We start from the raw sequence: 26,871 nt of genomic DNA, 5'->3' as shown, positions 1-26,871 counted from the left end.
ATCATTGGATTTTGTTTTTATTCGCATTTTACACAACGTCCCAACTTCACTGGAATTAAGGTTGTATATATACTAGCTGACTTACATGTTCTATGAGTAACAGAGCTGAATTTTATCCATGGCATTGTATATTTCATGTCCCTTTAGTTAAGGTGTAGTAAGTTGTGTTGCATTGTGTGGATGTTGTCATCATTAATTTTCACAGGAGGTGTTCCAGGCTCATCCAGCTGGGGAAGACCCAGGACTAGGTGCAGAGATTATATCTCCACACTGGCCTGGGAACGCCTCGGGATCCCCCAGTCAGAGGTGGTCAATGTGACCCAGGAAAGGGAAGTCTGGGGTCACCTGCTGGAGCTGTTGCCCCTGCGACCCGAACCCAGATAAGCAGTTTAAGATGAGTGAGTGATGATGAATTTGTGACCTTCGTGAGACTCAACTGAATGATGATAAAAGGTGACAGCAGGTCAGATCACTGCAACGCTCCGACACACAGCAGGGACATTTTAACTGAAAAACACACTTTTGTCACGCGGTGCGCGCTGGCCCATTCAGATTGTAATTAAAGTGCACCCTAACCAGCCGCTACTACGTAGTAAGTAAAGTGTGATGCTGCTACCTGACCGGAGAACCACGTGAACTGTAACAATAAGGACTCCAGTGAGAGGGTCGTGATCTAATATATAAGGCTGACCGTGTGTGTGTGTGTTCGCACACGTACACTTTCCACCTCCCCCTTGGTGCCCCAAGTCCCCATAGCAAGTTTGGTGTTGACTGCTAAAATTACTGTGGCTGTGCATAGAGAACACACCACACACACACACACACACACACACACACACACACACACACACACACACACACACACACACACACACACACACACACACACACACACACACACACACATATACACAGACTCAGCTTTATATATATATGTATATATATATATATATATATTTTTTTTTAAAGCAGCTTCATCATATTTGGTTTAAACTGGTCTGTCGAGGAGGCTGTGATGTATTTCAGTGTTTCTGGACAGGAAGTGGACATCAGCGTCTCCACTGGTCTCAGAACAACAGATTCCCACCTGCTGATTTCTGCTGCTCAAGAACATCACATACCTGGAAATAGTCCGTGATAAAAGAGCCCATTTCTGTTTTTTTGGAGCCACCTGCAGAGACAGAAGAGGAGAGGAAACAAGGTCACATCAAGTCAGCCTTCCGTCCTCAAGTTTCAACCATGAGACAAACAGAGAAGTTATTTCTGTGAGCCGCTTTACAGTAACGGACTCACCGCGGAGCAGCTGGGCCGCTTTACGGTAACGGACTCACCGCGGAGCAGCCGGGCCGCTTTACGGTAACGGACTCACCACGGAGCAGGCGGGGACCGCTTTACGGTAACGGACTCACCACGGAGCAGCCGGGCCGCTTTACGGCAACGGACTCACCACGGAGCAGGCGGACGGCTTTATGGTAACAGACTCACCGCGGAGCAGGCGGGCCGCTTTACGGTAACGGACTCACCGCGGAGCAGCCGGGCCGCTTTACGGTAACGGACTCACCACGGAGCAGGCGGGCCACTTTATGGTAACGGACTCACCGTGGAGCCGCTGGGCCGATTTACGGTAACGGATTCACCGCAGAGCAGCCGGGCTGCTTTACGGTAATGGACTCAGCGTGGAGCAGCCGGACTGTTTTACGGTAACAGACTCACCATGACATCAAATCGATCCCCATCTTTACTTTACAAATACTGTTACCACGGTAACCGCTAGTTAAGACCGGTTTAAAACCAGTTTAAAACGAGTTGTACTTGTGCCCCTGATTTAGAACAACTTTAAAACAGTTAAGAAGCAGTTTTTATTATTATTATTACTATTTAAATAATTTTCAGTCAAACATATTCTTGTAGAATCTGACATCATGCACTAAAGTTTACATGCACTGTGACTAAAAGTCTTCAAACTCAATGACCACAATGTATCAGCTGCAGGGTTCCAGACCTGCGTTGTCCAGGAGGCGCCCTGTCGCCCCAACATGAAGCACAAGTAGAATATTTAGAAGCGCAAACCTTAAATTGTCCTGTGAAGTAATTTTGTGGCCATCAGCCATTTCTGAAGGATGGGAACCTGCATGAACCTGCTTCTGTGAGTGTTAGGCCACATAAAGGTGTTCTATGGACTGATATAAACACATGATGGTTAAGAACACGCGTGTGGAGTCCGTGCAGTCATGTTGGAGCAGACGGTCATGGGTTGGAGCAGAGCCACACCCTCTCACCTGATGCTCTCGTTCAGGGTGTACAGCTCGTTGGTCTGCAGGTCTTTGCCCTGGAACACTTTGATCACAGCTGACTGGACACTGAGTGACAAAAACACACAGACATCAGGTCAGAGGTCAGTCTGTCCTACATCAAACAGCTGACAGACATCCTGGTCTTTGTTTGAGATTTAACCAAAAATATACAAAAGCTTTTGGCAAATTCATTCTGTGAAAAACCCCATTTAAAAAAAAAATCACATTTCAAACTAAACTGTACTGATGGACGGGTCGACCTGAAACCGGCCGACCAGCAGCTTAAAAAATGACAATGTCACCAAGAAATTAATAACAGATAGATATATCAGACGCTCTCCACAACAGGCTGTGTGACGACTTTCATCCTCCCACACGCTCACCACAGAGAGTGCACTCTGCTTGATGCTCTGCATTCATGTCTCCATAACAAGTTTTCAATTTCAATTTATTGTCATTTATATCAATCCATCTTCTTTGTCAATCTATCTTCTTTTTCATTGTCAATCCATTTTCTTTTCGTTGTAAGTTTCGTTTGTTGTTGTTTTGTGTGTGTGCTGAATAAATTCATTCATTCATTTATACAGCACCAAATCACAACAGAGTTGCCTCAAGGTACTTCAGAATCAGAAGTTCTTTATTGTCCCGTAAAGGGAAATTAGTGTTGCAGCAGGAGCACACAAAAGACAAAAATAGAACAATATTAACAGTGAAAATAAGACCCAATTAAAAGTCTAAAATCAAACATAAAAATAATAAAACAATAAAAACAATACACATACAATGTCAAGTATTCAATCCAGAATCCATATCAAAACAAAGTATTGCAAAACTGCAATATGTGGATGTGCAAATAAGCAACAGTAGTGCAAAATAAACAAGAACATCAAGGGCTAATTGCCATTAAGTAATGAAATTACACTGTGGATAAACAAGACCTGAAATCTTCTAGTCCTCCTCATAGGAGCCCTAAAACGACAGCCTGAGGGCAGAAGCTCAAACTCTTTTTTCAGTGGGTGATTAGGACGATCCAGAACAGCATTAGTCTTCCTCAGGACCTGTCTGTTATTGATGGACATTACCCCGGCCTGCTGACTTCCTGAGATTTTTCCAGCAGTTTTGACAAGACAACCGAGACGACTCTTATTGGAACAATTCAAATTTCCAAACCATGCAAAAATACAAAAAGTCAAAACAGATTCAATAAAACTTCTATAAAAGAGAGTCATCATCTCAGAAGAAACCTGGAAGGTTCTCATCTTCCTCAAAAAGAACAATCTTTACTGAACCTTTTTGGAGATAACATCAACATGAGGTTCAAAGCAAAGTTTATTATCAAGGACCACAACCAAATATTTGTAGCTCTCCACCATCTCAACATCAACATCTTTAATAACAGTTTGTGATGGAAAAGAGGTAGACTTCCTAAAATCAATAATCATATCTTTAGTTTTTGACACATTCAACTCCAGAAAAGACTCCTCACACCAACAAACAAAGTCATCAACAGCAGGCCCATGGTCCTGCTCATCTCCCTGAAGAAAACTAACAATAACTGTATCATCAGCAAACTTTAAGATGTGTCTGTTACTGACGCTGTTACGGCACTCATTGGTGTACAAAATAAAGAGCAGCAACCCCGAGGAGAGCCAGTAGAGGAGGAGAGCACACGAGAAAAACACTGTTGACTCTCACACACTGTGACCTGTGAGTTAAAAAATCAGTTATCCAACTAATCAGGTGAGGATCAAGTTTAAAATGATGGAGGAGTCTGTCAGCAAGCAAAAAGGGTTGGATGGTATTAAATGCTGAGGAAAAGTCTATAAATAAGACTTAGACCTTCACGCATGTAAGGTCTAACCTTACCAACCCCCAGAGCAACAGTGGTAAGGAAAAACTCCCTCTGAGGAAGAAACCTCAAGCAGACCAGACTCAAAGGGGTGACCCTCTGCTTGGGCCATGATATAGACATAAATTACAGAACAATTCATAAAAGGAATATACAGGAAATGCTGTTGGTGCACAGGACAGGAGGGTCTCCAGCACAAATACCACACCCATCTCTGGATGGAGCAGCACCTTAAACAGAGAGAAAAAAAACAGAATCAGGCATCAGAAAGACAAGAAATACAGTATAATCTGTCAGCATTAAACAACAAGAAAAACAGGAAATACTAAGGTGATCAACAGCCAGAATTTAGTTAAAGTTGACGCCACGGCCCGCTCTGTTTACTAATAAAATTAATTAAAAGAGTAAAAAGTGTAGAACTATACTATGCCAGTATTCTAGTCATACAAAAGGGAAAATAAGTGTGTCTTAAGTCTGGACTTGAAAGTTAATGAGACCCAGACTAAGGACCTCAATGGGTTGACAGTTCAACTATTTGGGTTTAGGGGTGGTTCCAGAGTAGCATATATAAGATGCTCAGAAGTAGGTTTACATTTGAGACATTCCTGCGCGTAAACGTACTATCACCATAGTGGATTTTGTGCACTAATGTCCCAGCTAAGCGAATGGATTCCACAGCCACATTTGTCATAAGCTTTGCAGGGACTCTATCACCTTGCTCAGTGGCCTGCTGTAAATTCCTAATGTTACCCTCCCTGTAGAGCTCTATCTATGTTTGCAGACAAGATGGTGGCACCTTCCCCAGTAGGGTGGAGGCCGTCTGGCATCAACAAGCCACAGCGGCCCCACAACGATGGCCAGTTGTCAATAAAGCTAAAGCCTTGCTGTCTACAAAATTGCACCAGCAACCTGTTTGACAATGTCAGCCTGCTAAACACCTCATCAGTACCCCGGGAGGGGAGGGGACCAGAGACTATAAATCGATGCCAATACATCTTTCTGGCAAGGTCACAAGTCCTCTCTATGTCCATTTTTGTGACCTCTGAGTGCTTCATCCTGACATCATTGGTGCTGATGTGAATAACTATGTGACTATATCTCATGTCATGCTCCTTAGTCTGTCTTCCCTTCTGCAGCGTCAGCACCCTAAGATGGGATGCAATGTCGGAAGCTCTGGCCCCAGGAATACATTTAACATCAGCCGCTGTCTGTAACCTGACTTTCAATCAATCAATCAATCAATTTTATTTATATAGCGCCAAATCACAACAAACAGTTGCCCCAAGGCGCTTTATATTGTAAGGCAAGGCCATACATAATTACGTAAAAACCCCAACGGTCCAAAAACGACCCCCTGTGAGCAAGCACTTGGCGCAGTGGGAAGGAAAAACTCCCTTTTAACAGGAAGAAACCTCCAACAGAAACCAGGCTCAGGAGGGGCAGTCTTCTGCTGGGACTGGTTGGGGCTGAGGGAGAGAACCAGGAAAAAGACATGCTGTGGAGGGGAGCAGATATCAATCACTAATGATTAAATGCAGAGTGGTGCATACAGAGCAAAAGAGAAAGAAACACTCAGTGCATCATGGGAACCCCCCAGCAGTCTAAGTCTATAGCAGCATAACTAAGGGATGGTTCAGGGTCAACTGATCCAGCCCTAACTATAAGCTTTAGCAAAAAGGAAAGTTTTAAGCCTATCTTAAAAGTAGAGAGGGTGTCTGTCTCCCTGATCTGAATTGGGAGCTGGTTCCACAGGAGAGGAGCCTGAAAGCTGAAGGCTCTGCCTCCCATTCTACTTACAACCCTAGGAACTACAAGTAAGCCTGCAGTCTGAGAGCGAAGCGCTCTATTGGGGTGATATGGTACTATGAGGTCCCTAAGATAAGATGGGACCTGATTATTCAAAACCTTATAAGTAAGAAGAAGAATTTAAATTCTATTCTAGAATTAACAGGAAGCCAATGAAGAGAGAGGCCAATATGGGTGAGATATGCTCTCTCCTTCTAGTCCCCGTCAGTACTCTAGCTGCAGCATTTTGAATTAACTGAAGGCTTTTCAGGGAACTTTTAGGACAACCTGATAATAATGAATTACAAATAGTCCAGCCTAGAGGAAATAAATGCATGAATTAGTTTTTCAGCATCACTCTGAGACAAGACCTTTCTGATTTAGAGATATTGCGTAAATGCAAAAAAGCAGTCCTACATATTTGTTAATATGCGCTTGAATGACATATCCTGATCAAAAATGACTCCAAGATTTCTCACAGTATTACTAGAGGTCAGGGTAATGCCATCCAGAGTAAGGATCTGGTTAGACACCATGTTCTAAGATTTGTGGGGCCATGTACAATAACTTCAGTTTTATCTGAGTTTAAAAGCAGGAAATTAGAGGTCATCCATGTCTTTATGTCTGTAAGACAATCCTGCAGTTTAGCTAACTGGTGTGTGTCCTCTGGCTTCATGGATAGATAAAGCTGGGTATCATCTGCGTAACAATGAAAATTTAAGCAATGCTGTCTAATAATACTGCCTAAGGGAAGCATGTATAAGTGAATAAAATTGGTCCTAGCACAGAACCTTGTGGAACTCCATAATTAACCTTAGTCTGTGAAGAAGATTCTCCATTTACATGAACAAATTGTAATCTATTAGATAAATATGATTCAAACCACCGCAGCGCAGTGCCTTTAATACCTATGGCATGCTCTAATCTCTGTAATAAAATTTTATGGTCAACAGTATCAAAAGCAGCACTGAGGTCTAACAGAACAAGCACAAAGATGAGTCCACTGTCTGAGGCCATAAGAAGATCATTTGTAACCTTCACTAATGCTGTTTCTGTACTATGATGAATTCTAAAACCTGACTGAAACTCTTCAGTCAGGTTCAAACTTTGCAGGTGATAGAATCCCCTATCACTAAAATCCGGCATTTTGGCCTGGAGACAAGAGTGGAAGTCACTCATGGGCTCAGAGAATTCACATCAGGCAAATCCAAGGGGGAGAACCGATTCACAGTTCACAGTGGCGAATGTGATCGGGGTACCACAACCGGGGCACCAAGCCCTATGGGGCTTCCTCCGCCTAGCCGCAGTCCGAAAGCTGTCCTCCATAGCCGGCGCTTCTAGGCCGATGCTAATGGGCACGCTAGCCGGCCCAACACTAAGCTCATCTTGAGTGCCTGTAACATCTAACTCCACTGAGCTAAGAAGCTGTTCTAACTTACGGACACGGCTCTCTAAGAGAGCCACCCTATCTTCCAACATCACGCAGGATTTATGAAGGGTGTAAAGTAGGTAAAGTAGTGTACTTTGTGCACTAGGAAATTCAAGAGTATAGCCAAGCAAGCACGAGCTAACCAATAATGAATAAGCTAACCACTCCTAAGGTTCACACAGGATTCACACAGACGTAAATAAATGAATTAAAATTCACAGCAGTTATACTGAAAAAGTAGCAGAAGTATTAGACTTGTAGGAGAAAAAACCCTCCTATGAGTAAACCACTCCTAAGATTAACACAAGAGTAAAGTACTACGCTAAAATTCACAACAGTTACACTAAAAAACTAACAGAAGTATTAAAGAAATGGTGGGGGTCAAACTAGCTAACGCACGCTAACCGCTAGCAAAAATGCTAGCTACTCCTAAGATTTACACAGGAGTAAAATAATGACCTAAAATTCACAGCAGTTATACTGAAAAACTAACAGAAGTATTAAACAGGTAAAAAAGAAACAGCTATAAAAGTAACGGCAGGGAGGAGGGGAGTCGACCTAGCTAGCGTAAGCAAACTGCTAGCAAAAACTAACTGCTAGCAAAAGCTACCCGCTAGCAAAAGCTAATCACTAGCAAAAGCTAACCACTAGCAAAAGCTAACCACTAGAGATTAACAACAGGACTGTAGTTAAATAAGATTCAGAGTAGATACACTTAACAACCAGCAGAATGCTAAACACAAATAAAAGCACAGATTAGAATGATGAGGCAAGACAATGTTCATGAGTGCATGACTAACGACCGGAATGGACTTTGAGACTGAATGTCTTATACTATCAAATGATTTTACTGAATGGACTTTGGAACACCTTGGGACTGTATATTCGTGGCATGAAACCTGAACTTACTTATATTTGTCTTCATACCTACACTCTGTATAACATCTAACTTTAAAGCTTTAAATAAAAGATCTTAGAAACCAAAACCTGTTTTCCCTGGTGTCTCATTTGTTGTCTGTGTCAGACTTTTTAGGTAATTTTTCCTAACAGTGACTATATGAGGTGAGTCCATTTTTCTGATGATACGGACAATCAATCAATCAATCAATCAATCAATTTTTTTATATAGCGCCAAATCACAACAAACAGTTGCCCCAAGGCGCTTTATATTGTAAGGCAAGGCCATACAATAATTATGTAAAACCCCAACAGTCAAAACGACCCCCTGTGAGCAAGCACTTGGCTACAGTGGGAAGGAAAAACTCCCTTTTAACAGGAAGAAACCTCCAGCAGAACCAGGCTCAGGGAGGGGCAGTCTTCTGCTGGGACAGGTTGGGGCTGAGGGAGAGAACCAGGAAAAAGACATGCTGTGGAGGGGAGCAGAGATCGATCACTAATGATTAAATGCAGAGTGGTGCATACAGAGCAAAAAGAGAAAGAAACAGTGCATCATGGGAACCCCCCAGCAGTCTACGTCTATAGCAGCATAACTAAGGGATGGTTCAGGGTCACCTGATCCAGCCCTAACTATAAGCTTTAGCAAAAAGGAAAGTTTTAAGCCTAATCTAAAAGTAGAGAGGGTGTCTGTCTCCCTGATCTGAATTGGGAGCTGGTTCCACAGGAGAGGAGCCTGAAAGCTGAAGGCTCTGCCTCCCATTCTACTCTTACAAACCCTAGGAACTACAAGTAAGCCTGCAGTCTGAGAGCGAAGCACTCTATTGGGGTGATATGGTACTACGAGGTCCCTAAGATAAGATGGGACCTGATTATTCAAACCTTATAAGTAAGAAGAAGAATTTTAAATTCTATTCTAGAATTAACAGGAAGCCAATGAAGAGAGGCCAATATGGGTGAGATATGCTCTCTCCTTCTAGTCCCCGTCAGTACTCTAGCTGCAGCATTTTGAATTAACTGAAGGCTTTTTAGGGAACTTTTAGGACAACCTGATAATAATGAATTACAATAGTCCAGGCTAGAGGAAATAAATGCATTAATTAGTTTTTCAGCATCACTCTGAGACAAGACCTTTCTGATTTTAGAGATATTGCGTAAATGCAAAAAAGCAGTCCTACATATTTGTTTAATATGCGCTTTGAATGACATATCCTGATCAAAAATGACTCCAAGATTTCTCACAGTATTACTAGAGGTCAGGGTAATGCCATCCACAGTAAGGATCTGGTTAGACACCATGTTTCTAAGATTTGTGGGGCCAAGTACAATAACTTCAGTTTATCTGAGTTTAAAAGCAGGAAATTAGAGGTCATCCATGTCTTTATGTCTGTAAGACAATCCTGCAGTTTAGCTAATTGGTGTGTGTCCTCTGGCTTCATGGATAGATAAAGCTGGGTATCATCTGCGTAACAATGAAAATTTAAGCAATACTGTCTAATAATACTGCCTAAGGGAAGCATGTATAAAGTGAATAAAATTGGTCCTAGCACAGAACCTTGTGGAACTCCATAATTAACTTTAGTCTGTGAAGAAGATTCCCCATTTACATGAACAAATTGTAATCTATTAGACAAATATGATTCAAACCACCGCAGCGCAGTGCCTTTAATACCTATGGCATGCTCTAATCTCTGTAATAAAATTTTATGGTCAACAGTATCAAAAGCAGCACTGAGGTCTAACAGAACAAGCACAGAGATGAGTCCACTGTCCGAGGCCATAAGAAGTTCATTTGTAACCTTCACTAATGCTGTTTCTGTACTATGATGAATTCTAAAACCTGACTGAAACTCTTCAAATAGACCATTCCTCTGCAGATGATCAGTTAGCTGTTTTACAATTACAACAATAACATTCACAATGTGGATAAAGGGTCTGTATCGACACGGGTACAACAAAATTCATTTACTTCATTAAAAGACACGGCGGGTTGCAGAGGCGGTCTGTAAGGACAATAACCTACATCAATATGAAATATGAATGATAAAACATTTACGGGCTGGCAGTAATCTGTTTAGGCTAAGAAAAACAAACAAAATATAACCAAATGCTGAAATATCCTCAGCCGTATGAGCACTGTGTTATTTATAATTTTCAGTTGTTTTATTCATTATTAAGGTCTTATTGTCTTATTGTCTGCAGTCACGCACGCCAACGTCCACAAATGGTTTTGTAAATCAGTTCAGAGACGTTATTAAGTTCCAAAAGCAGCGTTTTCAGTTTTAGAAGTGTTTATTTGTCTCTAGCTTTTACATATTATTTGACAAAGAGGTTATATTTAACCATAAACAAAACAGAGTTTCCACCTAGCTAGCAGCATGTGACGTCATCACGCTAACATGAGCTAAATGGTTTTTAAATCCTTCCAGAGGTGTTATCAGGTTAAAAAAAACAGTGTTTATTTCTCACTAGCTTTTACATAACATATGAAAAAGGTGTTATTTCTAACCAAAAATGAAGCAAAGTTAGCAGCTAGCGACACCAGGAAGTGATGTCACCACGCTAATGTCCATGAGATCATGCCATAAATTAGGTACAGAATGCGACTTTTTAACATCTTAAAATGCTCCTTACAATAGTTCAAGGTCTGTGTCCCAAGAATGTGAAGACTGTGGCCGTAACAGGACTGGAGTTATGCTGAACACAGATGGATGGACGGACAGACGCCAGGTCTTTGCAATAACTGATGGCCATATATTCGCCTCAAGTAAAAACACTGAAGCATTTTTTAAGGTGCCAGAAGTCACAGTTTTGTGATTGAGACAGACAGAGATACAGAGAGAAAGGGAACCTCGGAATAAACATCAGCACCACAGGCAAGTTCAACAAAGCTGTAAATGACCTGAGAGATGAGGCAAGTCAGGATTTTTATGCCATCCGAAAGATCATCAAAGTAGACATCTCAATTCAAATCTGGTTCCAAATATGGTTGTGTCTTTATGGTTGTGAGGTCTGGACGCGCTCACCAACCAAGATTTAGCAAAATGGGACAAACGCCAAATTGAGACTGTGCATGCAGAATTCTGTAAATCCATCCTTTTTCCTTTTTCCTGGTTCTTTCCCTCAGCCCCAACCAGTCTCAGCAGAAGACTGCCCCTCCCTGAGCCTGGTTCTGCTGGAGGTTTCTTCCTGTTAAAAGGGAGTTTTTCCTTCCCACTGTGGCCAAGTGCTTGCTCATAGGGGGTCGTTTTGACCGTTGGGGTTTTTCATGGTTATTGTATGGCCTTGCCTTGCAATATGGAGCGCCTTGGGGCAACTGTTTGTTGTGATTTGGCGCTATATAAGAAAAAAGTTGATTGATTGATTGAGTTGATCCTCCAGGTCCAACGGAAAACACCAAACAACACATGCAGAGCAGAATTAGGACGATACCCACTAATTATTAAAGTTCAGAAAGAGAGCGATTAAATGTTATGAGCACCTTAAAAATAGCGACCCCAGTACACTCCATAACGCTGTCATATTTGCAACTATGTCACAGTCCAACAAGGTATCACCCAGCAACCATGACGTACTGAGGAAACGATATTTGCTGTTACTCTTATTATTGATTTCTGGTTTACAGCCAAACCCTGGCCCAGATATTGCTACATGTAAGACCAGCCCAACACATCTAACCCTAACCCTGAGTTTAAGGATACATCTGGACTTGGTGTAAGTCATCTGAATATTCGTAGCTTGCTCCCAAAGATTGATATGCTGCACATTTGGGCCAAATCAACTGATGCAGATGTCATCGTCTTGTCTGAAAAGTGGCTTAGAAATATCTGATGAACTCATTCCACCTGCTCAAAGTGATGTTCATCAGTGAAATCATCTGGTGGAGTCAGTGGCTGCAAAGAAAACCTGCACCCTTTCTGGAATAGTTTGGACACCACTGGACAAAACCAAATTATAAGAAAACAAAAAGAAAACTCTGTGACGCACTAGAAAAAAAAAACAAAAAACAAAAACTAGAGTAAACTGGAATGCTGTTTGTCCCTAAACAGACAGAACTTGGGGGCAGAATACCTGGGCACTGTGACCAACCCAAAGCTCAGGAAATCCTTGACCATGTACAGACTCGGTGAGCACAGCCTGGCCGTGGAGAAAGGTCACCACAGACAGACCTGGCTCCCCAGAGAAGACAGACTGCTCACAACAGCAGGTGGAGAGCGAGCTGCACTTCCTGACCACCTGCCCGTTGCACCGAGACATCAGAGACATGAACAGAGACACAGATCACAAACACCCAAACAGACTGTGAGAGCAACATCGACAAACTTCACTATCTGTTGGCTGAAGGACAACAAACACAGCAGCAAGGTTTGAGACACGAAAAGAAGGAATAACGGACACAAACCACCGTAAACCCAAAACAGGACATTAAACTGCTACGTCACTTTATCTACGTATAATATAACACAGTTTATAGGACAGGATATTTTTACACAGAAAGTACAATTTTTACTCTTACTGCAAATTAATGAATTTATTTGGCACACAAATCAACAATAACAAAAAACTCATAAAACAAAAGAACTCTATAACAAACCTGTGTGACCAAAAGGGTGAGGGCAGATGTAAGCCTAATAAACACCCACTCTTCATACTATAAAATAAGAAATGTATACACACATGCACACATAAAAACAAATACATTATACACACACACACACACACATACACACTATAATATATATATACACAAGGTCTGTTAGAAAAGTATCGTACCTTTTTATTTTTTTCAAAAACTATATGGATTTGATTCATATGTTTTTACATCAGCCAAGCTTGAACCTTCGTGCGCATGCGTGAGTTTTTCCACGCCTGTCGGTTGCATCATTCGCCTGTGAGCAGGCTTTGAGTGAGGAGTGGTCCACCCCCTCGGCGGATTTTCATTGTCAGGAAATGGCGGAATGATTTGAGCTTTTTTTCCATCAGAATTTTTTCAGAAACTGTTAGAGACTGGCAGCTGGAAACCATTAGAAAAATTTATCTGACTTTCGGTGAAAATTTTACGGGTTTCACAGAGAATAAGGACTGTTACTACAGCTTTAAGGACGGCTTTAAGGACCCTCGGCGCGCCGCACTCCATGCCGCCATCAAGAGCCACAAACCACCGGATCATTTCTAAACAGATGGCTCTGTGGATCCGAGACCGTCGTGTGCACTTTCTCTGGTTATCACAAGAGCTGGACATCAGCCATTTTCCGGCAGATTTCACTTTTAACAAGAAATTTTGTCATGGAAAGCCGAACGGAGGCTTCGCGCATCACGACCAATTTGCTGATGGAGCGAGACAAAGGAACACCTCCGTTTTGGTCTCACAGGACGGCTTTGAGATGGTGTTCAGACAGCTGTCGGTGGTTTTTCCATTGAGTGATTATCCGAGAAATTGTAGATGTGCCTGGACATGCCAGAACATGTCCCGTGAGGCTTCATCACGGCGTTGCTTTGCGCCATGCGGCACCGCCGCGACGCGCGGAATTCCTCCGCACATCTGTCTCAATGTGCCGAAAAAGTGCTGATGTCCATGTCTTTTCACAATTCCTGTGCTAGTCAGACGACGTCCCGGATAAAACACAGCGTCCAGTTTAGAAATGAATGGCACATTCCACTGTTACAGGAGTTTTTTTCATGGAAAGAGGAGTGGAGGCTTCGCGCGTCACGGCGGTCCCGCATGGCGCACAGCAACGCCGTGATGAAGCCTCATGGGACATGTTCGGCATGTCCAGGCATATCCACAATTTCTCGGATAATCACTTGATGGAAAAACCACCGACAGCTGTCTGAACGCCATCTCAAAGCCGCCTGTGAGACCAAAATGGTTGATGTCCAGCTCTTGTGATAACCAGAGAAAGTGCACACGACGGTCTCGGATCCACAGAGCCATCCGTTTAGAAATGAGCCGGTGGTTTGTGGCTCTCGATGGCGGCACGGAGCGCGGCACGGCGAGCGTCCTTAAAGCCGTCCTTAAAGCTGTCCTTAAAGCTGTAGTAATAGTCCTTATTCTCTGTGAAGCCCGTAAAATTTTCATGGAAATATTATTACTATTATTGATTAATTATTATTAGTATTATTAACATTTATTAATTACTAATTAATTAATTAGTAATATGATTATTATTATTATAAATGACAAATTAATTAAATTAATTAACATGACATGATTGCAATGCGTCAAAGAAATCTGCGACTTCTATTTCTTTGCATTTACGCAGAAAGGCGAGAAAATAAAAAGAGCAAACAGGCTACTGCAACAAGTTGTTAACAAACAGTGAAGACGGCAGTTTGACACGGGCAGTTTTTTTTTCTCCTAAGGCAGAGGGGTGTCTCAATTCATAGGGCTAGAGGCATACCCCTTAGCCTTACCCCTTGTTTTAAAGGGGTAGGGCCAAGGGGAAGGCATACAAAAGAGAATTGAGATTGGGGGCAAGTATTTGAACACCCTGCGGTTTTGCAAGTTCTCCCACTTAGAAATCATGGAGGGGTCTGAAATTTTCATCTTAGGTGCATGTCCACTGTGAGAGACATAATCTAAAAAAAAAAAAAAAAAAAAAAAAAATCCGGAAATCACAATGTATGATTTTTTAAAATAATTTATTTGTATGTTACTGCTGCAAATACGTATTTGAACACCTGTGAAAATCAATGTTAATATTTGGTACAGTAGCCTTTGTTTGCAATTACAGAGGTCAAACGTTTCCTGTAGTTTTTCACCAGGTTTTCACACACTGCAGTAGGGATTTTGGTCCACTCCTCCATACAGATCTTCTCTAGATCTTTCAGGTTTGCAGTTTCAGCTCCCTCCAAAGATTTTCTATTGAGTTCAGGTCTGGAGACTGGCCAGGCCACTCCAGGACCTTGAAATGCTTCTTACGGAGCCCCTCCTTAGTTGCCCTGGCTGTGTGTTTGGGGTCATTGTCATGCTGAAGACCCAGCCATGACCCATCTTCAATGCTCTTACTGATGGAAGGAGGTTGTTTGCCAAAATCTCGCAATACATGACCCCATCCATCCTCCCTTCAATACGGTGCAGTCGTCCTGTCCCCTTTGCAGAAGAGCACCCCCAGAGTATGATGTTTCCACCCCCATGCTCACGGTTGGGATGGTTTTCTTGGGGTTGTTCTCATCCTCTAAACATGGTAAGTGGAGTTGATTCCAAAAATCTCTATTCTGGTCTCATCTGACCATATGACCTTCTCCCATGCCTCCTCTGGATCATCCAGATGGTCACTGGTGAACTTCAAACAGGCCTGGACATGTGCTGGCTTGAGCAGGGGGACCTTGCTGCCCTGCAGGATTTTAAACCATGACAGCATCATGTGTTACTAATGTAATCCTTGTGACTGTGGTCCCAGCTCTCTTCAGGTCATTGACCAGGTCCTCCTGTGTAGTTCTGAGCTTTCTCAGAATCATCCTTACCCTACAAAGTGAGATCTTGCATGGAATCCCAGACCGAGGGAGACTGACAGTCATCTTGTGTTTCTTCCACTTTCTAATAAATAATCATAACAGTTGTTGTCTTCTACCAAGCTGCTTGCCTGTTGTCCTGTAGTCCATCCCAGCCTTGTGCAGGTCTACAGTTTTGTCCCTGGTGTCCTTAGACAGCTCTTTGGTCTTGGCTATGGTGGACAGGTTGGAGTGTGATTGATTGAGTGTGTGAACAGGTGTCTTTTATACAGGTAACAAGTTGTAACAGGTGCAATTAATACAGGTAAAGAGTGCAGAATAAGAGGGCTTCTTAAAGAAAAATTAACAGGTCTGTGAGAGACAGAATTCTTGATGGTTGGTAGGTGTTCAAATACTTATTTGCAGCAGTAACATAGAAATAAATTATTAAAAAAATCATACATTGTGATTTCCGGATTTATTTTAGATTATGTCTCTCACAGTGGACATGCAGCTAAGATGAAAATTTCAGACCCCTCCATGATTTCTAAGTGGGAGAACTTGCAAAATCGCAGGGTGTTCAAATACTTATTTTCCTCACTGTATACATGCATAAATACCAACATATACACACATACATACACCCAAGGTGACAAATACCAAAAAAGCAAGCAAGATTAGTCAATGAACTCAAATTTACAAAACACAACCAGACAAACAATAGCGCACAACACACAAGCCCGAAAGGAATAACAAAAATTGATAAACCTAAGTCTTCAAGCTATAGCAAGCAATTTTAATATTCTTGTAATACCTTTTAAAGCCTTCTTAAGTACCAAGTACTTTAATATTGTCAGGACTGTTGTTCCAGATGTTACCAACAGAAACACAATTACTTTTTGCAGTAGTTTGGATCCTTAATTTGTCAAACATAATGTTCCTCTCAAATTATAACTGGAGTCCCTCAGTTTAAACAGATCCTGGACATGTTGTGGCAACAGTTTATTTTTAACTTTATACATAAGCTGTATTGTGACATAATCAACCATGTCCCAGAATTTTAGAATATGTAAACAGACAAATAATGGATTTGTTGGCTCGCAATATGATTTGTTACAGATCATTCTTATAGCTTTCTTTTGCAACAAATATACTGGATTAGTATTAGTTTTACATGTAAATGGTAAAATGGTAAATGGACTGCATTTATATAGCGCTTTTCCATCTGCGTCAGACACTCAAAGCGCTTTACAATTATGCCTGACATTCACCCCGATGTCAGGGTGCTGCCATACAAGGCGCTCACTACAAACCGGGAGCAATAGGGGATTAAAAGCCTTGCTCAAGGGCCCTTTAGTGATTTTCCAGTCAGGTGGGGATTTGATGGATATGTATTTCCCCAAACCTCAATACAATAGGTCATATATGGGACAAGCAATGAATGATATAAAATAGTTAGAGTGCTGGGAAATGAAATATTGTGCTTTATGCAAGATTGCAATGGCTTTTGACATTTTAGATTCAACTAAATTAATATGCGTTTTCCAGCTCAGTTTATCATCAATAACAACGTCAATAAATTTAGTATCATTTACAATTTCAATATGGTTTCATGATAAATTTCTGCAGAAATTCCTGGACTTGTTTCCAAATATGAAAAACTTTGTTTTACCAAAGTGGAGCAATAATTTGTTTGAATCAAACCATTGTTTAAACTTCTGCAGCTCCCTCTCCATCACGTCCAAGATAGATAGATAGACAGATTTTATTGTCATTACAACAAGTGCAACTGTCAGGATTTGGGTTTTGTCTGGGTTTATTGTCATGTTTTAGTTAGGTTTTGTTGCTTTTCTGTGTGTTCTTTTTCTTGTCTGGGTTTTTATGCTTTGGGCTTTCTGTCCCTGCCTCTCTTGGCTGTCTCCTCTGTCTCTTGGTGGTGGGCGTCTCTCCCTCTCTGGTCACTCCCCCTTTCTGGTGTATTCCACACACACCTACTCGTATTTGCACCTCATCACCTGGGTGTACTTGTAGCCCCCCAGTTTACTTTGTCCTTTGCCAGATTGATGCGCCCTGTGCCTTTTTTCGAGCTCTGTTTTGTATTCACATCCTGCTAGCCTCCTTTGTATTTATGACCAAATGCTTGTTTTCTCGACCACGCCTTAGCCTGATGCTCCTTGTACCACTGCTTATTTTTGGACTGCCTACCTGTGTACCGGATCCCATCTGCTTCAACACTAAACCGTTTTTACCTACACAGCCTAGTGTCTGAGTCCTGCATTTGCGTCCTAACCTGCCTACAAGACCTGATAGATCAATCTGGCCAACTATGGACGCAGTTAGCGAGTTAGCGGTACACCATCACAGTAGGCATTTTGCGACACTCAGGACTGGTTTAAGTGAGCTGGCGCAAAGACAAGACAGCTTCATGTCATCTGTGAGCACGCAGCTGGAGCAACTTCTCTCCAGACTCAATTCACAGGTGTAGCAGAAACAGGAAGAATATAATATGTTTTAGGATATTTGAAATTATCACTTGTGGATAATTTTACCTCGGAAAAGGGCACCACCTATCACTGCCTGAATGTTATTATAACAAGGTTATAATAACATTGATTTTAGGGGTCAGTCAATAGGAAATAATAAAATCAGCCTCAAAATTACAGGAGTAAGCTCAGTAGGTCAGATCCGACACCCTCTGTAAAACCACACAAAAATCACAGACAACTTCACATGTTTAAGATGTTTATTTAACTCTGGTAGGAGTTAAATAACAGGACATATCACAGTGAGCAATTTAATGATGATGACATTCAATGAGCAATGATTATATGACGTTCAGATAATTTGGTTTCGTAGCGGGAGTTTTAGGAGTTAGACTCGTCTTAATTACCAAGGAATTTACTTTGGTATTTATTAACTTTAGAGAAATTAATGATTTTGAATAGAGCTAAATAAAGCCACTCTGTTTATCTGAGAGGCTCCGGCCTTACTTGGATGGCGCTGTGCAGATCGGTCTCCGTTGGCCAGATGCTGGAATCGTCTCCGTTCAGTCGACGCTCCATCTGTCACACAGCTTTCTCAGGGACCTTGACACCTGCCAATCAACCCACCCGGTTTCATTGGTTACCGGGGATGCTTTCTGTTGTTATGCTGTGATTTTGCGATGGCGGTTCAAGTCGCTGTTGACGTCTCAGCTGACCTGGGTGTTTTTACCTCTGCAACACTCCGTAGTCTGGGCTGTCAGATTAAGAGCTTGAGCGTCTTTATTCTCTATCAAAAATCAAAAATTTATTTTTTCGTCATCATACTCTTGGAAGCCGGGTCAAATCAAAACTCAATAAAAAAATAGCTGACTTTAGGAGAAAAATGTTTAAGAGAGTAATTTGGATTTGAAGAAGGGAAAAAGGTCTTAATTTGAACAATTGAAAAAGGAAGTTAAATGCGCCTGCGTGTTTAACTTGACAAAAGTCGAGCAACAGTTATCTGTTGAAAAAAAGAAAAGTAATTTCTTGTTGGCGCGCCCAAACAAGAATTAAGTTTTAAGCAGCACGTGGCTTCAAACAAAGAAAGTCATAAATCTTGATGGCGATGCCGCGTCTTTAGACTCAGAAAGACGGCAAGAAGGCGAAGAGAAACGAGACAAGAGCGAAAGAGCAAGAGAGCGAGATTTCCCGGATGCAGGCTTTTAAAGGTTTTAAAAGCTCCACCCCCAAGAATTCTGGGTAATGTAGTTTTCTGAGTTTCTTTTGTCTGGTTTTATAAATATAAATCAGCGTGGCCTCCTAAATTTCCGCTTTGAGATCAAACAAGTCCTGTAGGATAATTATGAAAATACACAACACAAATATATGTGAAAAGCACACTAAATAAACTTTCCACAATGAACAGAGTACAACATATCAGGTATGATCCTTTCATGCATGAAGTAAAAAGGTCACATGTTGTGTTATTTTCTTTTCTTTTTCTTCTGTTACAACAATACAATGCAATTTCTCTTTTAAAACGTGGTTACAACTTTAAATCTAAACAAGTTGGTCACATGCCCTTCCCCAATTCATCCAACAGGGGTCACTCTTGTTCCATGGACTGGATTTTGGATTTCGTTCCCAAAATGTGAATGAGGTCAATACTAGACCGATTTTAATCAGAGAAACTGGACTGTGATCACAAGTTGATGGCATTCTTCAGTGAGTTGTTTTTTTCTCTTGAGTCTTGTTGGAAATACATAATGTTAGGACTTTTGGGAAGAAGGTATGTCTTTCTGTGGACATTTTTTTATGGGAGGGGAGCTGGCACATCTGGTTTGGGGAGGAATGCACTTTGGGGAGTCTTAAATCCTGAAAAGGGGTGGGGGTTTTATGACACTGAGCCATCCCGTGCCAGCTCGGAGAGTCTCCCTTTGACACCTGGAGATATACCAGGCCTTGCTGTGTTGAGTTTATCCTTTTTGAAGAAACTTTGCTTATATGCAAACTTAAGATGTTGAGGTTGGTTACAGCTTTCCGTTACACAGGCCAGCCCAGACCCAGTAAGAGGTAACACAGGCCAACTTCCGTTGGGACTGCCGGCCGACATTCCGGCTCCTGTACCAGAGGCTGCCATCTGCACCCAGCTCTCCTGGCCCAAACGGTTCTTTGGAGAATCGGGGGACATGTTGCCCTTCATCATAGAGTGTGACCCTCATTTTGAACTAATGCCAAGTATGTTTCCGTCTGACAAAACAAAGATAGCATACATAATCTCTCACGTGTCTGGTCGGGCCGCGGCGTGGGCCACATCGGAGTGGAGCCATCGCCATCTTGTTCCTCCCTCCTGACATTCACGAAAGCACTCAAGCAGGTCTTTCAGCATACCTCTCCTGGAAGCGAGGCGGCGTGTTCACTACTCAGGCTAAAGCAGGGCACTCTCTAAGTGGCCGATTATGCCGTGGAATTCCACATCCTCGCTTCCAAGAGCGAGTGGAACTCCGCTGCTCTTTCAGACGCCTTATTCCAGGGATTGGGCCTCAACATTCAAGATCACATCATCTCGGCTGAACTTCTGGAGAATTTGGATGAGCTGATCGCCCTCGCCATTCGGGTCGACAGTCGACTGGCGGAACACCCGCGCCAGGAGGCACACTTCAGCACACCGAGCAGAGGGCATCACCACACATCACGCTTCCGAAGAGCCCATGCAGCTGGGACAGATGCGTCTGTCCAAAGAGGAACGTCGCCGTTGACGGGACGCCAGACTGTTTTTATTGTGGACATTCTCATCATGTAGTCTCCGTTTGTCCAGTCTGGGGTGCCTCTGAAAAGTATCCATCATCTGTACGGGTGAGTCAGAGTACCATTTCTTCCTTTGCATCACTTAATAGAATTCCAGTAAAATTGGAATCGGAACAATATTCTGAATTGGTGCCTGCTTTTGTGGATTCAGGTTTGAAAGCTAATTTAATTATATCATCTCTTGCCAGATCCCTCCACCTTAAGTTTATCTGCCTAACAACCTCAGTCGGTCCGTCTTACAATCAATGAGAACCAAAGTCATTAGCTTCATGTTTTCGATTATATGACTCACGCCGTGATTCTGGGGCACCCCTGGCTACAACAGCACAGCCCAACCTTTGACTGGACCGGTAAAATCACTGAGTGGGGATCAGCCTGTTCTGGGAAGTGTCTGATTAAGATCAGAGCACATCAGCCCCTGGTACTTTCGGATTTATCTGGTGTTCCTCCTTGCTACCATGATTTAGCACTCAGTTGCTTCCTTCGCACTGAGAGTACGACTGTGATATAGAGCTCCTGCCTGGTTCCAGTCCTCCACAGGGGAAATTGTATTCTCTGTTGACCCTTGAATGCAGCACCATGCAAGAATACATTCAGGAATCCCTCAATGTGGGTTTAATTCTGCCTTCTTCATCCCCCGCAGGGGCTGTTTTTTTCTTTGTAGAAAAGAAAGACAAGATGCTTCACCCCTGCACTGATTATTGAGGTTTAAATGATATCACAGTAAAGAACAGGTACCCGCTGCCATTGATTACGTCCACATTTGAGTCGCTAGAGGGTGCCAAAGTCTTCACAAAATTGGATATTCGTAACGCATATCATTTAGTCAGGATAAGACAGGGGGATGAATGAAAACGTCTTTCAACAACCTACAGGACATTATGAGTATCTAGTCATGCCATTTGGTCTCACAAATGCCCCAGCAGTGTTCCAAAATCTCGTAAACGATGTACTAAGGAAATATCTTAATAAATTCGCCTTTGTCTATCTGGACGACATTTTGATTTTCTTCTCCTGATCTTGACACCCATATACAACATGTTCGCTCTGTATTACAGATGCTCCTGCAAAAAAAGATTGTTTGTTAAAGCTGAAAAATACGAATTCCATCGTTCCACTGTGTCTTTCCTCGGCTTCATGATTTCTGAAGGCAGAATTCAAATGGATCCGGACAAGGTGGCGGCGGTGCGTGAGTGGGCAGTGCCTGGTAGTCATAAAGAGGTCCAAAAGTTTCTGGGATTTGCTAATGTCTATCGAAAATTCATCCAAAACTTTAGCTCTGTGGCCGCACCACTTCACAACGTCACCTCATCCCTCCATACATTCAAAAGTACACTGGAGTGTGACGAGGCATTTCGTGTCTTAAAGCAACGTTTTACCACAGCCCCCGTGCTACTCCTTCTTCAATCAATCAATCAATCAATTTTTTTTTTATATATTCTTGACCCCGCTCGGGAGTTTGTGGTTGAGGTAGATGCTTCTGAGGTTGGAGTGGGAGCAATTCTGTCGCAAATGTGTCCCACCGACAGAAGGCTACATCCGTGTGCCTTCCTGTCACGAAAGCTGTCCCCGGCCGAGCGCAATTATAGCATCAGAGACGGTAAACTGCTAGTAGTTAAAGTGCCCTTGGAGGAGTGGTGACATTGGCTCGAGGGGGCACAGAGCATTTTATTTTATACATGGATCATAAAAATCTAGCCTATTTTCGTACGGCTAAATGTCTGAATGCTTGTCAGGAAAGTTGGGCAATTTTCTTTAGCCGTTTTGATTTTTTCATCACAACCTATTGAATCGGTACTAAGAATGGTAAGCCGGATGCTCTATCTCGCTAATACGATGGGACTTGATCCTGATACTGTGGTGAACGGTTCTGCCTAACAATCAATCCCCCTGACTTCATTGTGCATACATCATTTCTGATTGTCAGCAGCTATTCACCAATTATCGCCTCGTTTCTGCTTAAAACTGACTTCAGATTGATTTAAAAGGTTTTACTTTGTCCTCCCGCTGCCTGTTCTCCAGTCTGTTCTCCCGCTGCCTGTTCTCCTGTCTGTTCTGCCGCTGCCTGTTTTTCCGTGTCTTTCCACGGTCTGTTCTCCTGCTGCGTGTTCTCCCCTGTCTTCCCACTGTCTGTTCTCCCCCTGTCCTTCCGCTACCTGTTCTCTGTCTGTTCTCCCGCTGCCTGTTCTCCCCTGTCTGTTCTCCCCGTCCTCCCACATCTGTTCACCTGCTGTCTGTTCTCCTCTGTCCTCACACGTCTGTTCACCTGCTGCCTGTTCTCTCCTGTCTATTCTCCCCTGTCCTCCCGCTGACTGTACTCCCCTGTCCTTCTGCTGCCTGTTATCCCCTGTCTGTTCTCCCACTGTCTGTTCTACCACTGTCTGTTCTCCCCTGTGTCTGTTCTCCGCTGTCTGTTCTGCCGCTGCCTGTTCTCCTGCTACCTGTTCTCCCCTGTTTATTCTCCCGCTGACTGTTCTCCACTGTCTGTTCCCCTGCTGCCTGTTCTCCACTGTCTATGCCCCTGCTGCCTGTTCTCCACTGTCTGTGCCCCTGCTGCCTGTTCTCCACTGTCTGTGCCCCTGCTGCCTGTTCTCCACTGTCTGTCCTCCACTGTCCGTTCTCCCCTGCCTGTTCTCCTCCGTCTGTTCTCCACTGCCTGTTCTACACTGCCTGTTCTCCCCGGTCTGTTCTCCCAGTGCCTGTTTTCCCGCTGTCTGTTCTCCCACTGTCTGTTCTCCACTGTCTATTCTCCCGCTGTCTGTTCTACCACTGTCTGTTCTCCCCTGTGTCTGTTCTCCGCTGTCTGTTCTCCCGCTGCCTGTTCTCCTGCTACCTGTTCTCCCCAATCTCTTCTCCCCTGTTTATTCTCCTGCTGACTGTTCTCCACTGTCTGTTCCCCTGCTGCCTGTTCTCCACTGTCTATGCCCCTGCTGCCTGTTCTCCACTGTCTGTGCCCCTGCTGCCTGTACTCCACTGTCTGTGCCCCTGCTGCCTGTTCTCCCACTGTCTGTCCTCCACTGTCCGTTCTCCCCTGCCTGTTCTCCTCCGTCTGTTCTTCCCTGTCTGTTCTCCACTGCCTGTTCTACACTGCCTGTTCTCCCCGGTCTGTTCTCCCAGTGCCTGTTTTCCCGCTGTCTGTTCTCCCACTGTCTGTTCTCCACTGTCTATTCTCCCGCTGTCTGTTCTGCCGCTGTCTGTTCTGCCGCTGTGTTCTCCTGTCTGTTCTCCACTGTCTGTTCCCCTGCTGCCTGTTCTCCACTGTCTGTGCCCCTGCTGCCTGTTCTCCACTGCCTGTTCCACTGCTGCCTGTTCCCATGCTGCCTGTTCTCCACTGTCTGTGCCCCTGCTGCCTGTTCTCCCCTGTCTGTTCTGACACTGCCTGTTCTCCTCTGTGTGTTCTCCCCTGTCTGTTCTCCCCCTGTCTGTTCTCCTCTGTATGTTCTCCCCTGTCTGTTCTCCTCTGTCTGTTCTCCTCTGTCTGTTCTCCCCTGTCTGTTCTCCCCCTGCCTGTTCTCCCACTGTCTGTTATCCTCTGTCTGTTCTCCCCTATCTGTTCTCCCACTGCCTGTTCTACTCTGTGTGTTCTCCTCTGTCTGTTCTCCCCTGTCTGTTCCCCTGCAGCCTGTGCCCCTGCTGCCTTTTCTCCACTGTCTGTTCTCCTCTGCCTGTTCTCCCACTGCCTGTCCTCCTCTGTCTGTTCTCCTCTGTCTGTTCTCCCAGTGCCTGTTCTCCACTGTCTGTTCTCCAGTGTCTATTCTCCCGCTGTCTGTTCTGCCGCTGTCTGTTCTCCCGTCTGTTCTCCACTGTCTGTTCCGCTGCTGCCTGTTCTCCACTGTCTGTGCCCCTGCTGCCTGTACTCTCCCACTGTCTGTCCTCCACTGTCCGTTCTCCCCTGCCTGTTCTCCCCTGTCTGTTCTCCACTGCCTGTTTCACTGCTGCCTGTTCCCATGCTGCCTGTTCTCCACTGTCTGTGCCCCTGCTCCCTGTACTCCCACTGTCTGTCCTCCACTGTCCGTTCTCCCCTGCCTGTTCTCCCCTGTCTGTTCTCCACTGCCTGTTCTACACTGCATGTTCTACTCTGTCTATTCACCCTTGTCTGTTCTCCCACTTCCTGTCTTCCTCTGTCTGTTCTCCTCTGTCTGTTCTCCGCTGTCTGATCTCCCGCTGTCTGTTCTCCCTCTGTATGTTCTGCCACTGTCTGTTCTCCTCTGTCTGTTCTCCACTGTCTGTTCTCCCCTGTCGGTTCTCCCCTTTTCTCCCCATGCCTGTTCTCCCATCTGTTCTCCTCTGTATGTTCTCCACTGCCTGTTGTCCTCTGGTCTCCCTCTGCCTGTTCTCCTCTGCCTGTTCTCCCCTGTCTGTTCTCCTCTGTCTGTTCTCCTTTGTCTGTTCTCCCCTGTCTGTTCTCCTCTGTCTGTTCTCCTCTGTCTGTTTGCCGCTGTCTGTTCTCCCCTGTCTGTTCTCCCCTGTCTGTTCCCCTGCTGCCTCTTCCCTTGCTGCCTGTTTTCCACGGTCTGTGCCCTGCTGCCTGTTCTCCACTGTCTCTTCTCCCTCTGCCTGTTCTCCCACTGCCTGTCCTCCACTGTCCGTTCTCCCATGCCTGTTCTCCTCCGTCTGTTCTCCCCTGTCTGTTCTCCACTGCCTGTTCTACACTGCCTGTTCTACTCTGTCTATTCACCCCTGTCTGTTCTCCCACTGCCTGTTCTCCCACTGCCTGTCCTCCTCTGTCTGTTCTCCCCGGTCTGTTCTCCTCTGTCTGCTCTACCAGTGCCTGTTCTCCTCTGTCTGTTCTCCCACTGTCTGTTCTCCCGCTGTCTGTTCTCCCCTGCCTGTTCTCCCACTGCCTGTTCTCCTCTGTATGTTCTCCCACTGTCTGTTTCCTCTGTCTGTTCTCCTCTGTCTGTTCTCTTCTGTCTGTTCTCCCTGTCTGTACTCCACTGACTGTTCTACTCTGTCTGTTATCCCCTGTCTTTTCTCCCACTGCCTGTTCTCCCGTCTGTTCTCCTCTGTATGTTCTCCCACTGCCTGTTGTCCTCTGGTCTCCTCTGCCTGTTCTCCTCTGCATGTTCTCCCCTGTCTGTTCTACTCTGTCTGTTCTACACTGCCTGTTCTCCCCTGTCTGTTCTCCTCTGTCTGTTCTCCCCTGTCTGTTCCCCTGCTGCCTCTACCCCTGCTGCCTGTTTTCCACGGTCTGTGCCCCTGCTGTCTGTTCTCCTCTGTCTGTTCTCCACTGTCTGTTCTCCACTGTCGGTTCTCCCCTTTTCTCCCCATGCCTGTTCTCCCATCTGTTCTCCTCTGTATGTTCTCCCACTGCCTGTTGTCCTCTGGTCTCCTCTGCCTGTTCTCCTCTGCATGTTCTCCCCTGTCTGTTCTCCTCTGTCTGTTCTCCCCTTTCGGTTCTCCTCTGTCTGTTCTCCTCTGTCTGTTTGCCGCTGTCTGTTCTCCCCTGTCTGTTCTCCCCTGTCTGTTCCCCTGCTGCCTCTTCCCTTGCTGCCTGTTTTCCACGGTCTGTGCCCTGCTGCCTGTTCTCCACTGTCTGTTCTCCCTCTGCCTGTTCTCCCACTGCCTGTCCTCCACTGTCCGTTCTCCCATGCCTGTTCTCCTCCGTCTGTTCTCCCCTGTCTGTTCTCCACTGCCTGTTCTACACTGCCTGTTCTCCTCTGTCTATTCACCCCTGTCTGTTCTCCCACTGCCTGTTCTCCCACTTCCTGTCCTCCTCTGTCTGTTCTCCCCGGTCTGTTCTCCTCTGTCTGCTCTACCAGTGCCTGTTCTCCTCTGTCTGTTCTCCCCTGTCTGTTCCCCGCTGTCTGTTCTCCCACTGCCTGTTCTCCCACTGCCTGTTCTCCTCTGTATGTTCTCCCACTGTCTGTTGTCCTCTGTCTGTTCTCCTCTGTCTGTTCTCTTCTGTCTGTTCTC

General features: G+C 44.3%; 1 protein-coding gene across 1 annotated transcript in view; it reads right to left on the bottom strand.

The window, feature by feature from the left end:
- Positions 1-988: 988 nt before the first annotated feature.
- LOC117505894 overlaps positions 989-26,871 on the bottom strand; it is a 152,829-nt gene continuing 126,946 nt past the window's right edge. Inside the window, exons 6-7 of the mRNA XM_034165431.1 lie at positions 2,280-2,360; positions 989-1,171 (exon numbers count right to left, since the gene is read on the bottom strand). Coding sequence (XP_034021322.1) covers positions 989-1,171; positions 2,280-2,360 — 264 coding nt within the window. The remainder of the gene's footprint in view (positions 1,172-2,279; positions 2,361-26,871) is intronic.

This window comes from Thalassophryne amazonica, unplaced genomic scaffold (genome assembly GCF_902500255.1).
Source record: "Thalassophryne amazonica unplaced genomic scaffold, fThaAma1.1, whole genome shotgun sequence".
NCBI classification, from domain to species: domain Eukaryota; kingdom Metazoa; phylum Chordata; class Actinopteri; order Batrachoidiformes; family Batrachoididae; genus Thalassophryne; species Thalassophryne amazonica.
This window is presented reverse-complemented; position numbering and strand designations above follow the sequence as displayed.